The 17504-nt window shown below is 43.0% G+C and overlaps 2 protein-coding genes across 11 annotated transcripts in view; both read right to left on the reverse strand.

Moving 5' to 3' along the window:
* Positions 1–2345: 2345 nt before the first annotated feature.
* LOC308106841 (small ribosomal subunit protein eS17-like) lies at positions 2346–5940 on the reverse strand. The gene is made up of 5 exons (XM_080458828.1): positions 5921–5940; positions 4737–4888; positions 2988–3093; positions 2839–2904; positions 2346–2452 (listed from the first exon to the last, which is right to left on the reverse strand). Exons 1-5 carry the CDS (start codon positions 5921–5923, stop codon positions 2375–2377), a joined length of 405 nt encoding a protein of 134 aa, XP_080314954.1. The 5' UTR covers positions 5924–5940; the 3' UTR covers positions 2346–2374.
* A 4178-nt stretch (positions 5941–10118) lies between these two features.
* The window catches only part of csnk1g1 (casein kinase 1, gamma 1), a 43548-nt gene continuing 36162 nt past the window's right edge, over positions 10119–17504 (reverse strand). For 5 of the 10 annotated variants that reach the window (XM_080458864.1, XM_080458858.1, XM_080458865.1 and 2 more), the window contains 2 exons: positions 12982–13005; positions 10119–10943 (listed from right to left, as the gene is read on the reverse strand). In XM_080458864.1, the coding sequence (XP_080314990.1) occupies positions 10889–10943; positions 12982–13005 (79 nt within the window). In that variant the 3' untranslated portion in view covers positions 10119–10888. The remainder of the gene's footprint in view (positions 10944–12981; positions 13006–17504) is intronic. The other 5 variants (XM_080458866.1, XM_080458862.1, XM_080458867.1 and 2 more) reach the window with 1 other exon arrangement.

The raw sequence follows: 17504 nt of genomic DNA on the forward strand, positions 1-17504 counted from the left end.
TTAGTAACTTTGACCAGTCTAAGGACTGGTCTCTGTTCTGGTCCTGTTGGATCTCGGTGCTGCATTGGAACATTGATACTATTGATCAGAACATCCTGCTACAGAGACTAGAACACATCATGGGGCTTAAAGGTACGGCACTAAATTGATTCCGATCATATTTATCAGACGGGTTCCACTGATGTGCATTTTGAGAAGCAGTCACACGCTGACACGAGATGGACGGACTTTTTTTTTTCCACCGTGAAAAAAAAATCTCGAGTTTGATTTTTGACTTTCTGGAGTGCATGAAGAGTTTTAGGGCCACTGATGAAAAAAAAAAAATAAATAAATCATGCATTCCAGGAAAAGTCGAAAATCAAAGTCGAGATTCTTTTTTTTCACGGTGGAAAAATACGTTTTGTTTTTACAAAGTCCGTCTATCACGTCAGCGGTGTGACTGCAGCTCAAACTGCAGGGCAGGTTGAATGAAGTGATGAAAAGATGCTTCAGGACAGAATTCAGCTCCTAAACACGGAGCAGTTCTCATCAGTATCAGGACCAGAGGAGACGGAGCAGTTCTCATCAGTATCAGGACCAGAGGAGACGGAGCAGTTCTCATCAGTATCAGGACCAGAGGAGACGGCGCAGTTCTCATCAGTATCAGGACCAGAGGAGACGGAGCAGTTCTCATCAGTATCAGGACCAGAGGAGACGGAGCAGCCTGCTGTCTGGTTCCGTCGCCGACGTTGGTCCAGTACGAAGGACAAAGACACGGATCCTGGGCTGCTTGTTTAAATGTTCTTATTAATCCAGGAAATTCTGTGTAAAATCACACGTCCATCAGCAGTAAGCAACACGATATAGTCACAATTAAGTGATTTAATGTGATTTTACATCTCTGGACAAAGGACGAGGGACGGACAGACGAGGGACGGACAGAACGTCTCTCTGTGAAGAAAATAAATCTCCACTTTGATTTTTGACTTTTCCTGAAGTGAAGGAAGGTTTTTGTTTTTTGGCCCTAATCCGTAGAAACCTGTTGGTGGATTTTTAATTAGTAAAACAAAGAAAATTCAAAGGAAAAAGGGATTTATTCAGCTTGATATGGAGGCAGTAGAAAACCTAGATTTTTAATATATGGAAATTATGAATAGGCTGTGATTAAATGATGTAAAGGAAGTCTGACAAAGCACAAGACCATTAAGAGGTTTCATTTAAACACTTCTAAAATACACAATGGTAAATTTAAGGTTTCCACTCGTTCCCTTAAACCTTCAGTATATTTCATCTTGTGCCAAAGTTCTTTAGTTTCTACTTCAGAATCAAATAGTTAACCCCTCGTCGAAACTTCCTCTAGTTGGTTTAGACTGAAGAACGTCACTTGTTAAAAAGGTTTGATTTTAAATGAATCAGTAATAAATAACATTAAATAACATTAAAATATTGGAGTTAAATAAACAGATTGAAAAACATTTTGCATCTCTAAACGGAGTTAAGTGATTGTGGTGTTCTACCCCAAGAAACTGACTTTATTTACATTAGACCAGGGGTCGGCAACCCGCGGCTCCGGAGCCGCCCGCGGCTCGTTCATCCTTATACTGCGGCTCTGAGTGGCTTGGGAAAATAAATTACTAAAAAAAAACCTAAGTATTTAATTGAAGTGTATTTTATTTGTGTTAGTTCTTTAATATTTTAGTTCTAAATTGGAAGATTATTGTGATCTTGACATATTAGAATAAATATATTTTATTGTTTTTCTCAAAATAAACGTCATTCTCGCGAAAGCCGGTATACCCGCCAAAACGCCGTCCATTTGTCGCGACTTTCAACCCCAGCAAGGCCAAGTATGGAGAAATGTAAGAAAAGAAAAATATCTGAAGAATCTATCTTCGTGGATTTCATAAGCAACACACTTTAGTTGTTTATACAAAGTGTAAAGGTAAGAAAAAGCAATACATACAGTGTTATCTTCATTTTAGATAAGATGATAGCCCATCTTCAAAAGGGTAGTCAAAGCACTAACAAGTGTTCGGCTGGGGTGAACCCCGAAGCATGAAAGGGAAGTTGTTGTTGTTTTTTTAAATATTTTTTCTTTCTATTTAATAAATGCGTTCATAAATAAATTCATTTTAGATGTCAAAAAGTATTTGCGGCTCCCAGTGTTTTCTTTTTTCCGTGGAAACCGGATCAAATGGCTCTTTCGGTGTTAAAGGTTGCCGACCCCTGCATTAGAAGGACTAAAACCGAAGAACCGACGTGACGGAACTAAAGCGTCGGCTTCTAAGAAAGGAACCCTGAAGCAGAACGCAGAGACGAATTAATGCTCTACTGAGGATGAGGAGAAATCAAGAGGAAGGCTTGGATCACGTTCATCCTTTTATTGAGAGAGAATTCACAGCCCTCGTGGAGTTTTGAAGCTCATCCCGACGGTTGGCTGAGTGACCTGAAGGTTTGAAAGACCACCGAAGTCCTGCAGGGAGAAGGAAGCAGAAACATTTATATATATTTAGAGTTATTAACCATTAAATCCCCGAAACACGACGGCTGTTAATTCCTTTTAATGGACCCGTTTTTTATCAATATGCTGCAGCAAAGTCAATCCATTAATCGTTAATTTGTAGAACGAGCAGCTTTCTCTCCACATTTCATTCGTCAAGGCGTCAAACTTAAACCCCCGAGGACCAAGTCAGAACCTGAACTAGAACATAGAGCAGAATCAGATAGAATCGAGAGCCTGCGGTTACACTTCGCCACCATTTTCTACCGAATCGCACCGAGTGTGAAAACCTGCGAAGAGAAAAGTTTGTGAAAGGGAACGCCGGGGTGTGAAACATGAGGCTCGTCCTCAAGACTCACCAGCATCTTCAGCATCTCCTTGGTGTCGGGGTCGACCTCGATGAGCTCCTGGTCCAGAGCGGAAATCTGCACAACAACAAGAAGACGTCAGCGGAGGACGACGGAAACATCAGAAGAAGAGGAGGAAGAGGAGGAAGAGGAGCACCGACCTCGGGGACGTAGTTGTCCCTCCTCTCTCTCTCCTCCTCCTGCAGCTTGATGGAGATTCCTCTGACTGGACCGCGCTGGATCCTCTTCATCAGGTGTGTGACGTAGCTGAGAGACAATCATCTTTTATTACAGCGTCGGGACGACAGAGACTCGCCGCCTCATAAAACATGAAGCTAAAAAAACAAACAACATGATGCTGGAAGAAGGTTCAGTGGACCGTGGTGGGATTATTATGGGATGAACACACAGCTTATCGCGTGTCCTGAAACTGAAACTGCACGTGACTGAAAACGGCTTTGAAGCATGGTGGAGGGAGCATCATGGCTCATGGGCTGCCTCGGGCGTTTATCAGGATGTCGTTGAGGCGACGACCGCGAACACGTTTCCACACCCAGAGAGAAGTTAGCATGTTGCTAACTAGCGGCATCGACGTATTAAACTCCTTTTTCCTTCCACAAAGTGGAAGCAGATGTTTTGTAATCATTACGTTGATCATCGCCTCAGAAGCGGCGGGAAAACAACGCAAAGGTGTCAGATTAGCATGAGCGTGGCTCGCTAGTCAGTTCCCGACACCAACAGAACCGGAACACACGTTTCAGAGACTGTCAGTTCTCCAAAACATCTTTTCTTTCTGATCTTTCACTCATAATATTTGGGGGGTTTTGTTGAAGCTTCCACCTCGTGAACACACAGAACTTCACAACAATTCACATTTGGTAAAGAAACGTAAACTATCTGAGACCCTGAAGCAACAGTCCCAGAACCAATGTTCCTTTAAAAACGGAACAAGACAAACAAGGATCAGCAAAAACACCCGAATCAGAAGAAAATTCTCCAACCAGAACCAATAAAACACGAGCCGGTCACCGGGTCTCCACCGACCACAGCGTCAGAACCAGTCGTCACTGTTGGAATACTTCTACGTAAAGTTATCACGTTCACTGTACCAACAGTCTTTCTCATGAATTGCAGAAGTACTGTGTGACTTATGTTTCCCCACTGTGACCTCGGAACGAGATAATAAAAGGAGAGGAGACGCAGAGAGTTTTCAGAGCGGGTTGGAGACTGTAACTGGAACGCTCTCTGTCCGTTCTCCTCGCGAGTAAGACCAGAACTTGACTCGGTGTGTGTTCTTTCTTGCAGATTTAATAAATGTCCAGAGGTTGAACCTGACAGTCACCAAACCCGCAGAAACCCTCACGGCTTTTCTTCGACTTTCTCTTTCCGGCAGTGAGGAGGAAAAACCCGGAAATACTCTGGAGCCGCATCGCAGATAATCTCACAATACGCAGAGTATGTCAGTGTATTGGCGAGTTAAGGTGAGCTCCTGTACCTTTAAGAGTTAAGGTGAGCTCCTGTACCTTTAAGAGTTAAGGTGCGCTCCTGTACCTTTAAGAGTTAAGGTGAGCTCCTGTACCTTTAAGAGTTAAGGTGAGCTCCTGTACCTTTAAGAGTTAAGGTGAGCTCCTGTACCTTTAAGAGTTAAGGTGAGCTCCTGTACCTTTAAGACTTAATTCATCTTTAAAGTAACGACATGAGCGTCACTCTCGTTGCCGACAGGAACATTGATTTTCCGACGATACGAGATATTTCACTCTGTCATGTTGACGAATCAGAGGTGGACTGGAGGTCAAGCTCACGGCAAACGGGTCACACTCCAGTTCAACAAGTAAACAAGCGTCACACTCATGCTCACACTCACGACCACCCACCCCCACCCCACCCCCCCCACACCCACCCCCACTCACCCTGCGATCTTGTTGCGGAGAGGCTTGCTGGGGATGATGGCGATCTCCTCGCACACCCTCTTGTTGGTGTGGAAGTCATTGCCCAGGCGCGTGTAGTATTTCTCGATGATGACCCTGGCGGCCTTCTTGACGGTCTTTGTCCTGACGCGACCCTGCAGAGACGACGGCGACAACCTTCAGCGTCCGCACGCGACAAACAAGACGTTATTACAACGTGGGAGAAAATCCGGGTTCACAGCCAAATGACTTGTTTTCCACTGTGGTCACGCCGATGTGAGTCGTGGTGGTTGTACTGTCGACGGTAACCGTAGCAACCATCCAACCGGGTGTTGTTTATGATACGACTGTCGTTAACTCGCCATTGTTTGTGTGCATGCGTGTGGTTTTATTATAAAAACCACCAAACGACAACACGAGGACCGGCGATATAAACATTTTTTTTTCCATGTATAAACGCGAAACGTCTGAAACGAAAATCACAAAAACGACACGACGTCACTTGAAATGTCGTGTAAACGAGGCATTTTAAACAAGTCAGACTAGGATAAACTAGCAGATCCTACGACCTGGGGGGGGGGGGGAATGACGTTTTAAATTCATTATTACTAAATTCGCAACCTTGCAAACAATTTAAATAGTTTTTAGCCACTCTGAAATTGAATGACAATTTCAACTTAAAGTACATGGACACGTTGGGAGCACTTAATATAATTAAATCCAAAGTTATTGCTAAAAACTAGATAAATAACTTGAAAACTAAAAGAAAATTGACTGAATAGATTTTAAACAGGATGTCAAACAAGTTCAAGACAGAAATCGTTGCAAAGTTAATCGTGATTTAATCATATCGGATTTTGAGGATTTAAAAGTTTGCGGCAGTGAAACTAGAAGTTAAAAGTTCGGTGTCCGTGTGCAATAAACAAATAATGGATCCTGATATTTTTAAAACTAATAACTTTAAAGTCAAGTGTCCGGACGAAAACTCTTAGCTCCGTTAGCCGGTGACACTTTCAAGCTTTTTTCACGTGAAACACCGTCATCGTTCTTCGAGACTCACAGTTTGCACACTTGTGAGTCGGGCTCGTGCAGATTAATGCTTCAACCCGCTGCGGGGACTGACATAGAGAGAGGATCGAGAAGGATTGTGAGGGAAACTGAAGTGCAGCGTTCCGCTGAGTACCCACCATGTTGGCTCGGACCGGTGGAAGAGAACCAGCATCCGGTCAAACCGGAAGTTTATACAGGGGGCAGGCGGCGGCGCGGCAGAGAGCACCGCAGCCGAAAGCGCCCTCCAGCGGCCGGAGGATGGAACTGCAAATGAAGAAAAGCATTGTTTCTAAACCTCTGCTCACTTTTAAATCATAAAATCTTCAAGGCATGTGCTGATGGCAATGAAGTAAATTAAAATACATGCGAAAATACTTCTTACTTTTGTTTGCACTAAATAAGAATATATAAAATTACAAGGAGTAAAACCTGACTGTGCAGTAGAGGGAAGAAGCTCCAGGAGCCTATATATAATCCAACCCATCGACAAGCATTAATGAAAATAACAATATCAAGGAATAACGAGCAGAGAAAACAAATGAGTTATTAAAAACAGTCGCCTAACCCACACATCATATCAACGCAGAATCGGTGGACAGGAGATGATTGACTAAATTCAAATATTTCTTTTTATCCGAGTTCGGTTCGGCAGTGGTCAGCGCTCTCACCTTACAGCCAGAAGGAGTTTCTATGTTGAGTTTTCATGTTCTACCTGTGCTTGCATGAGATTCCCTTTTTTTTCCCTTCTCAATCCCAATCCCCAGGATCTGGTATCTCCCTCGTGGTGGGAATCGGGTACAAACAGCAGTTACAGTAGGAAGACAATATAGAGCAACAACTTTCTGTGGGAATCGCTGTGCAGTGACTATCTGATGGTGTCGTTCCATTTGGACTTTCTTCCCTCTCGTGTCTCTCAGTGAGTGAAGCGAGTTAAAGTTAAGCATTTCAGTCAACTTCAATAAAAATATCAAGCACGTCTCCCAAATCTTGATGCATCTTTCATTTTTATCTAATAAATATAAAGTTAACATGATTTTTCTTGAATTAACCTGTTAAATTGAACCGTTTTAACAAAAATCCAAATCTAATCCCAGAATAAGTCACACAATCATCCCACAAGGTGGAGAGATTTTTTTTATTGTACATAAAAAAGGGTGCAAACTGGAGTTTCCCTTTAGGTGTGGAGGGAATAAAAAGTGATTCTTATAAGGTTCATGATGTGTGACATATTGTATTATATGAATCCAAGGAGGGGATAGAAAAACAAAAACAAAAAAAAAAAGTAACCGAGGCATTTGAGATAAAAAAGAAAAAAGAAAAAGGCCTTTTACCATCCTGCAACTGAAAAACATGAAACCATAAAAAGAAGAAATGTGGGTCCTTCATTCTTGAAGCCCTTGAACTAACTCATTCAAATACATTTCTTGAAGTGACATTCATTTTCAACACAATAATATCTATTTACAGTTTTAAGATTCCTCTTAATCATAGCTCTAATTAAAAAAAAAAAAAAAAAAAAACCAACGCTGAGGGGAGGATAAACTTTCGGAGCTGTACAATGTGATTTTCCACAGTCAGAGAAAAATAATCAAAAGAATAAGTTTTTATACGGATTTTCCCCCCAAAAAACTAAACAAAACCAAGACAATTGTGAACTCTGTACAATTTACAGTTTTCAAATAATCATCACAATATTGCAGTAAAAGTCGCCCCACACCTCTCCCTCAAAGGAAAAGATACAGTAAATCCAACAAGTCTACAGTACAGCAACCAGGAGGAAAAAGTGCCAGAGAACCCAGAAGAACTCAGGGTTCCTCCAGAAAAGCAAAAAACAAACAAAAACAAAAGAGAAAAACACTTTTTTACTGAGACTCGGCAACACTTTCCCGGTACGAGCTTCTCCCATCAAATGACACGAAGTGGAATGGTCGGAAAGAAAACGAGAAGAAAGGAAGAACAACATTCAGCTTCACGTCTTCCTGGCACAGGTGAAAGGCTGGAGGAACCGCAGGCCGAAGCGTCTGGAGGTCATCTCAGGTCAGGAGCTGCAATCGGAAAAGATTTCATGGAATCCAGAAGGAAAGCTTGAGGACGGTTTCAGACACGGAGAGGTGCTGCGTTCCAGTTGAGTGGGAACTGGGAAACTACGAGCCGTTTTCAAGATAAACGATGAAGTTCCTCCTCTTTAATCCAGAGAAAATATATTTGGATTTGTGTGTCGCAACATCAAAGAGGCTTTTTCTCTTTGATCACGACGATGCCTGAAAGAACAAACGTCCTGAAGAAATGTGAAAATGAAATAAAAACTTTTAATCACTTAAATCAACTCAAATATATATTTAATGTGATCATTCTGGAGCGATTTAAAAAAAAAAGTAAAAACGGGAAATAGTTTAAGATTTTTTTAAGCGTCAGAGAAATTTAAAAAAATAAGTTTTTTTTATATATCCATTATTGGGGGAAATGAACGTTTGTAGTTTATTCTAATGTCTGTAATATAAAGTCACTGAATTCATGTTTATCAACTTTAAAGTGTTTAAAAATGACCCACAAAGATTTTTCCTACTTTCCTATTTTACTCATTTTTTCCATTTAATGCATGTTGGATAATTCAGTTATGTAAAGCTGTTGTGTATCTCGGAATAGTTTAAGTAGTATTAGTATTTTGACTGATTCCAGACGTTTTCCTGTATTTTCTTTTGTGTAGTTTTAACCATTTCCTGCGTTTTGAGGCTGGAGCAGGTTGGAGATCAGTGTGACGCACAAATTAACCAAAAAAAAAAAAAAAAACGTAAACAATTGTCATAAAGTTTCCGGAGCCACATCTGGCTGCGGAGTTCTGCTCCAAGTGATAAATCCGGGTGACAGAAGCAGCTGGAAAAGCAGCAGCACCTCCTCGTGAGACTCTGGGCTCTCCAGAGGCGAGAGCGACAAGCTTCCCCTCCGGTCCCACACCTCAACTACAACCAGCAAGAACATAAACAAGGAAACTAAAGGTCCCATAGAGTTTCATATTCAAGTACTTTTGAAAACACAATAACTTAAGACCCCCCCCCCACACACACACACACACACACACTCTGAGTAACTGACATGTCATGGAGGTGAGGGGTGTGTGTGTGTGTGTGTGTGTGTGTTAAGAATAAACCAAAAGCTATACAGTGTAAATACACAGAACAAGCAGGTTTACATACTGATTCATCGATAACTTGAAACATCTACAACACTGTGTTTCTAAAGATGAAGCCGAGCCTCTCAGACTCGTGAGTGTGTGCAGGGGCGGGGGAGGGGTAAAATGGCACAATAAGGGGTTTTAAAGAGAGAAATGAAAAGCTCTGAAAGTGTATTCCCTGCACCCTAGAGGGACGGCCCAGCACAAGAGGCAGCTACAAATAAAGTCAGAAGCACGTTTAGAGTCCAGCGCTGAGAAGGCGGGGTCTCGTCGGGGAAATGTAGTGCAGTCGTGGTGTCGAGCTTTTTTTTGTTCACACCCTCGCTTTCCCCACAAAACCATGGCTATTTGGAATGGAGAACAAAGAAAACAAAAAACTAATTCACATTAGCAGTAAGATGTAAAATAATACAAATAAAAAAAAAAGGTGATTCGCTCTCAGTTTGGAGGAAAGGCGAGGTGACATGTGGAGGATATTGTTTCAAGGCGGTCCTCCGTGACACTGAATGAAAAGCTAAATGATGTGGACATGGTCACTTCGCTCGGAGCCGAGGAGGAGGAGGAGGAGGAGGAGGAGGAGGAAGGGGTCACATGAGGGAGAACAACATCTGGAACAAACATTAAATCACACCAAACTTCACATTTGGCATTGCTTTCTCAAAGGAATACATCTTCAGTGTGCGAGTGGGAAGTCATTAACTGCTCTGAGTGTAGCTGGGAACCTTCTGGGCTTTTTAATATACAGGCGAGAGAGACCCCCCCCCCCCCCCTCCCCCCAGCCGCCATGCTGCTGGCTGGACTCCGGGTGGGCAGCCACTCGGGGTTAAGGCATCGGACAGAAGCGTTTCAGAGGCTGTCACACCGGCTCCTCCCGTCAGTCGTCCTCCATTATTATTATTAACATTATTATTATTACAGGATCACAAGCGTTTACGACCCCCCCCCCCCCCCCCCCCCCATCTGGTTTAACTCCCAAACTGCAATTTCCTTCCCATGCACATGACAGAATATATAAATGCTCCGAAGTCGTTCACTCCTCCGTCCATACATTCAGTGTGTATGTCTTAGAATTAGTAGGAAAAACAAAAACTGGTGGCAACTAAAGAGATAAATAGCATAAATATCTTTTTTTTTTTTTTCTTCGTTTTTCTTTTTCTTTTTTTGTCGGGTTTCCGCTCCGTCGGTAAGCGTCAGGTCGCCGCTCATCATCACAAAGACAACAGGAGCCAAAAAAAAAAAAAAAAAAAAGACTGCACGAGAGTCGAGAGCAGTGTGTGTGTGTGTGTGTGTGTGTGTGTGTGGCGAGCGGAGCTCCTCCTCAGAGAGCAGTGCAGGAGGCGTCCGGTCCTCTCGGGCCTCTCGGGCCTCGTCCCAGCGCCAGGGTCCAGGAGACGAGGACCAAATGAAAAGTGCAGCCGGCAGCCTGACGCTCGCTGTGCCTGGATGAGAGAGACGAGCCCGAGGAGACGCCGCCGCCGCCGCCGCCGCCGCCGCCTCCGGGTTTACATTCAGTTCCACGGCAGGAGAGACCGAGAGGAGGCTCCGTGTCAACATGAGTCAGCAAACCCAACCAGGGCCAGAACCACTGCAGCGTCATAGGAGGGGAGATGGAAGGAAAAACAAACAAAAGGATTTGGCTCGTTCTGAAAAGGCCGACGAGAACCCGGAGCAGAACAAAGGTTCTCCTCTGCACAGCGGGACTGAAAAGGTTCAGCAGACCAACGTCCCGACAGAGGAGGGGAGCAAAAACAAAAAGGTCTCCTGTGGAAAGCGTCTTGTACACGTCGACAAACTATTTCAACAATTCAGTCCAGATCTCGCCGCCGCCGCCGCTGCCGCCCTCCTCCCTCCTCCCGATGGGACTGCATTGATTTGTGAAATCACGATGGACAGAGCCGGACACACGAGGCTTCAAGCTGCAGCTGCGTCGGGATCATTTGTGCCTCGGCGTGTTCTTCTTCCGTTTTCGCTTGAAGAAGCAGCAGCACCTGCGGACAGAGGCGGGACGTGAAGTCAGCACGAGGACGAGGGCGGCGGCGGCGGCGGCGGAGAGAAAAACACCGGAGGGAGGGAACAAACACCGCCGGGCCTCCGAGGAGCGAGTTAGAAACAACAAGGCCTCCAGAGGTGGGCGGAACCGAGACCCGGTTTACACTGACCCGAGTGAGAACGCTAAAACTGTGGTTCAGTTTGGAGAGGCCGTTCCCACGACAACGCTGCTCCCTGACACTTTAAGGCAAGTTTTTGAAAAAGGCTACTACCAAGGTGGAACGATTAAAAAAGAAACGCTGTGAATGTGTTTCCATGGAAACGGAGAGAACGCAACTTTTTGATCTTTGCTTTGGGCTCCGTCTCGGTGTAGACTGCAGAAACACTGCGACTGTGCATGGCCGCCGCCACCAATGTAGTTAATAGTTAATAGTAAATAGTTAATAGTTAATAGTAGATGGACAATAACAGTAACATTTCCTCCAGAGCGCCGTGACTCCCAGTTAATATTCTCCTGGAGGTTTTATAGTACTAATAATCTAACTTGGTCGTCTATGAATGTCCGTGTACTCATATTGTTGATGTCGGTAGCGTATCGTTCTCTGAACCATGTATGTGAGGTTTCATTACCAAAATAATACCAACAGCACCAACTGGTGGCCCGGCATGCTAACTACATCGTTCTTAGTGTTTCCATGGAAACATCATTTTGAAAACGTTGCCGTGTAAACGTGACGCCTCCCTGCAATGATGCGTTTTCACTTGGACTGTTGTGGTGCAAACGGGGTCTTGGTTCTTCTGGCGGTCAGACTTTAGTGGAAAAGAAGCGACGCCACCCCGTCATCAACACACACACACACACACGCACGCACGCACGCACACACGCACGCGATAATAAAAGCTGTGGATCAACACGTAGGACAGTGACCGGGAACTTCCAGACTAATTCATTAGTAACACCTGACGGAGGCATCATGCAATCAGAAGTTAAAACCTCCAATAAGGTAAACAACAGTTATAGTTCAGCTCCTGGAATTAGATGATTCAGATTTAAATTGTAATTTGTGTCTCCATGTAACTTTGCTTTTTAAAAGGTACATTATGTCATATTTTTATTAGTTGAAAACAACTTTAAGAGAATAGCCACGGCCCGTCTTGTAAATAATACTACTACTACCAAGTAAATCATGGCCGTTTAGTTCAGAGGTGAAATACGTCCACATCCAAACATGAGTCCCGAGGACCAAAACCTCCGATCTGGCTGCGGAGCAAAATGTAAAGAAAGAAAAGATGGATTGTTTTATTTTAACACATTTCTGAAGAGCAGCACATAGCACACTGCGACTCCGGCGGAGTTATCATGTCGCCCGTATGAAGCATAGCGACCTCGCTGCTAGCAAACTAGCATTAGCCTCAAAGCCGCGCTGTCGGCGTGAGTTTATAAAAACATGTGTAATAATGGAACGACTACAGAAGTTGTTATTGGGACATTTCACGGTATTTTGCATGATTGAAATTGGATTTATTGTAGTGATTTTCAGATTTGTGAAACTAGAGACATTTCCTCACATATAGTCTGCGCCACAATAGAGAAAAACTTTAAAGTTGAAATGTAAAAAGTTTTTATTGGCCCTATTTTACCGCTCTCGATAAAATTGGGCTGCATGTGGCCCCTGAACTATAATGTGTCTCCTGCTCTGGGAGATACTGCAGATGAACAGTGACTCACTACTGCCACCCGGTGCACAAAAGCTGCGTTACTCAAATCTTACACACTCTTAGCAGGAATAATTTCTTAGTACTGTTGCTGCATCTAAGGTAACATGAGTCACTGGTGAAAAGGGCAGAGTGTTGATGGTGAAAGCAGCCGGCAGTGCTCTCCGGGGGGGGGTGGGGGGTGGGGGGGGGGTGGTGGTGGGGGTATGACGTGGCTGTACCAGTGAGAGACTGGTTAATCTACAACTCCACTGGGCCAAGCCTAGGCTGGTCCGCTCCCTGTCCCATGAGACTGACGTGGACGAGCAGAGAGGGACTCACCACAGGTTGAGCATTTTCACGCAGCTACAGAAGAAGAGGAGGAGAAAGAGAAAGAGAGAGGAGAGAGTGTAAAGAGAAAAGAAAGATAGATTAATACAGCAAGACCGAGATGGTGGGGCTGGACTCATGCCACACTAACATGCCACACAGACACAGCGACGGGACACGTGTGGATGCAGAGAGGGAAAAGGTCGGAGAGGTTAAAGGAGGGAAGGTTAAAGAGCAGCGACTCTGTCTCCTGGAATCACAGAGGAGGAGGGCGATGCAGCTCCCCCAACATTTACAACAAGTCTGTGTTAAAGGCAGTACGCTCTACTGCTCATATTGTGTTTTTATTAACAGGAATATTTTTAAAATATTACTCAGTGTCAACCTTGGAATACATTTTTGGGGGAAAACGGTGAAAAAAAACAACCATGAAAAGAATTAAGTGCATCACCAGGTCGAGGCAACAAGCTGCAGTTAATCCTCCTACGGTTACTACTTTTAAACCAGCGATCAAATAAAACTGAACGCACCAGATACACGTTTGTTTTTTTTACCATCAACTCTCTTTGTGTGGAAAATAAAATAGCAGTGTCTGCTACCACAGAGTGATGCCTGGAGGTATGATGAACATAGAAACACATGAGATTATTCTCACCACTGGAACAAGCCTCTCTGTAGAATCTGATGGTTTTTACGCTGCGTCTCGTCCTCAAGCTTTCACATTTGAACAAGTTAAAGTTGAAAACTGATGCGTGCCGTGACATAATCCTCGCCAGGTTGTATAGGGGATCTGTTACAAGTACGAGTACTCCGTGCAGTATTCCACCAGGTATCAGTGCATCCCTATTATATACGCATAAAGAGATTTGTTTGTATTTTAGGGATTAATTACTGCATATACATCAATAAATTAAAACCAGCCCGTCTCCTGATGGTATAATCCCCGTTCATCTGGCTTATTAAAGCTCATTTATGCTCCATGTTGGATCCCCACAGACTCCACGATCATTCAATCTGTACTTCTGTTAAAACAACAAAGAGAGCAGTACCACCAGGAGTTTAGAAATTAGGAGCAAACAAGTGTTGGAAGAGCGTCTGCGTGACGCCCTGAGGTGTTAAACAGCCTCTTTCTCCACATGAGGACGTGACGTGAGGACGAGGATGGGATTTATGCTCGTGCAGAAATGAGCCTCGTGGGTGAAGAGCTGAAATCAGGTTTCAGGTGTTAAATTATAGACACACAATCTTTAAACATCTGAGTGTTTCTGTGCTGTCAGTTGGGAAATTAACTTTGTTTTTGGTGTCATATTTAAATTTCTAAATACTTCAGTTGAAAATGTTGTTGTATAAACGGAGCTTAAAACTAGTCCACATTTGACCGTGTCTATATTTAAAGCCCCGATATGATCGAAGAACGCGCTCTGACGCACTCACAAAGTGGCTCGTCGGGGGTTTGATTTAGCCGCTTTAATGCCCGGGGCGCGTACGCCAGTCTTTTTTCTTTCTTTAAATCTAGGTCTGCTTTACATTACAGCAATGTCTTAATATAGTTTTTTTTCTCTGATATGTGCAAATCTAATTTTAGAACCTCAGTGCAGAAAAAGGCCTCGGGGCCTCAAACTGATCGGTGGTGGTTCTCTCAAGGGGCCCCGCCCCGCAGGTTGGAAAACCACAGTTTGTTGGCGTCACATTCTATTTGATGATGGATTTTCAAACTGGAGGTTTGGAGCGGATTTATTCACCAGACTGTTCTTTATCAGCGTTTTAACACCTCATGCACAGGCTGTAAAGGGAGCGTTTGCATGTGAATGAGAAGACGAGAAGCCGCCGGTTCGCGGCTCATTAATTTAAAACGGTTTGCTCAGAAGGTGAAACATGACGTGGATTGCATCAGAGGAGCGATTTGTATTCATGACTTCATGTTCTCATCTCACGCCAGAATCGACCTGCGTGTCCGAGTGTCAGAGCGACGAGGACGACGGTCATCAGATCAAATGACGAAGCATCGAAACCAGCGGCAAAAAACTATCGGCTGCAATGAGAAGGTTTACGTGAGATAAAAACTCAATACCTGCGAGGAAGTCTGGATCTTTACTGGCATTTAATATGTAAAAATAGTTTATATACACGTCGTAGCAATAATCTGTTATCTTACATACATTTTTTATCATTGGCTGTATGAGAGATTTAATTTCAGGTGAAATTTGATGTCATTTTCCCCTCATTTTTTAAAATTTTTTTTTTAACATGAGCAGATGTGAAAGAATAAATTGAACATTATGAGGATATATGGACGAAAACAGTATTTGTGAGAATTAATCCAGTTTCTAACGACACAGTTTGGATGAGGGGTGTCAAACTTGCTTCACTTCCGGTTCCACATGCAGCACAATGTGATCTCAGGTGGGTAAATAATGAGATTATTATATAGAAATAACTAGAACTCAAAGCCTCTGTCTTTGTTTTAGTGCAACGAGGTATTAATAAATCAAGAAGATCAGATTTAATTAATCAGCCTTTTACAACGCAGAAGAAAATTTAAATTTGAATAGAATAACTAGAATTTTAACAATATCCTGCCTCAGTTCACCATGTGGTTTACAACCTACACATCACAGTGGCTTGTGATTTAAGTGTTTACGTCTTCAAGAGCATAACTCATCTGTCCACATGTAGCTGGAACTCGAAAATATAGTCAGCGAGTTCATATCGATGCCGGAAGTCAGAATACCTTCTTTTTAATGTAAATTAATTTTCACATGTGGAGTAATCCTCATCGCCTGAACCGACTCAACACACAATACACACTAAAGTGCGCCCCTGGTGGTCAAGTAAATACATTGCAGTTTATGTCATAATTCCTCACAGGTGGAAAATTTGATCTTGCAGGCCTGATTGGAATCGCTGGTCGGCCACTTGTGGCCCGCGGGCCGTACGTTTGACACCCCTCGTTTAGATGATCGCTTCATTTATGTGAAACTGGATAATTATTAAATGTTTAGCCGGTACAGTGACTCCGAGGGAGCTGCGAAGATAAATACAACAGGTGGTGTTTCTATTCTACAAGAGATCACACTTATTAAGACACTGGTTGAAATGTGAAGCCTAAACTTTAAAAATGACATTTTAATGAAGTGATATTGGTGCAAAATAACCCTCAACATCACTTGGTTAGTTTTAGTGCTCAGCAGCTCTACAGTGAGAAAACATTTAAGTTGAACACAAACAACTGGTCAAAGATTAAACCATCTTATTGTTTCTAATCAAAGTTTAAGACGGTTTCATTAAAAATGGCAGCATGCAAATATTAAAAGTTGTTTCGTTTTTTTGTGTAAACTACCTGGCAAAGTTTTGACCTTTAACATATCGCAGAGGTCAAGTTTTAGAGGACAGTTAAAAGCACATCTGTACAGGCCGGCATTTCATCTGCCCTCCGCTTTGCTATAACTCAGTTTGCTTTAATGCTCTTTTATTGCTGCGTCCATATATTCAGGTTTTATTGAGCTTTTATGGTTTTCATTTCCTCCGAGTTTATTGGTCTTTTATTCGACTTTGGTGTCTTCACTTTGTCATTTCCATGTGATGCTGCAGTTTGTGGAGAAAATGTGCAGCACCTTTTTCTCTCTCCAGTGAATAGAGAGCAACTGTTACTGCCTCACCGATTGGCCATATCATTATGATCACATGTCTACCACCCCTTTTGGCAGTCCTGTGCACTGTACTGTGTGTTCTGAGCCTTTTCTTTTGCAGCAGCTGAAGATGCAGGAGCATTCAAGTTGACCTTCAAGACTCGACCTTCCATGGTTCATCATTTATGATAGATGCTGACCGCTGCAGACCGGGAAACAACCCACATGAGCCGCAGTTTAATGCAGAGAAAGCAATCGTGGCCCTGGTTTCTACTTAATCTGGAGAAAAACAGTGAAAAGTCGAAACTTAGGTCGGATGCTGTTTGTGATTTTAACAATTAGGAACTTTTTAAGTCATAAAAGGTAAAAAAAGGAGAAGAAATGTATCTTTCTCATCCTGTATTGTGTCTTCCAGCTGTTTAAGCCCCATTTACATGACAAAGTTCCAAAACGATGTAAGTAGCATGCCAGGCCACAAGTTGGCGCTGTTGGTTTTGTAATGAAGCCACACACAGGTGCCGAGAACGACACGTTATAAACATTAACAATGGGAGTTCATGGACTTCATATCGACCGATGAACACGTTGGATTGCTGTTCAGAGTACTGGAATCTAAATAGTTGGGCACAGTTTTAATTTTAATGGTTTAAATGCTGTTTACAATCTTCTACCTATTCTATTTTTATTTGCTTATCTTATTACCTCCTACACTGCACTCTTTATATCTTGCTTTGTATTGCATATGTTGGTAATTATTAGTATAGTCTTGCCTTACATGTACATCTGTTTTTTATTATTTATTGTTTTTTAAATCAATGCAGTGTCCAGTGACAGCTATTCATATTTTCGTCATAACCTCCATGTATGATGAAAATAAAGCTATTCTTTTCTTCTATTACGGGTGAC

Source organism: Lipophrys pholis (genome assembly GCF_963383615.2).
Source record: "Lipophrys pholis genome assembly, chromosome: 2".
In the NCBI taxonomy this organism is placed as follows: domain Eukaryota; kingdom Metazoa; phylum Chordata; class Actinopteri; order Blenniiformes; family Blenniidae; genus Lipophrys; species Lipophrys pholis.

Bases quoted from the DNA above. Each gene is read 5' to 3' on its own strand.
- LOC308106841 (XM_080458828.1), bottom strand. The intron at 3,094-4,736 runs GTGAGTGGGGGT...ATTGTCTCTCAG, and splicing joins CTCCGCAACAAGATCGCAGG to CTACGTCACACACCTGATGA. The intron at 2,453-2,838 runs GTGAGTCTTGAG...TTCTCCCTGCAG, and splicing joins AGGAGATGCTGAAGATGCTG to GACTTCGGTGGTCTTTCAAA.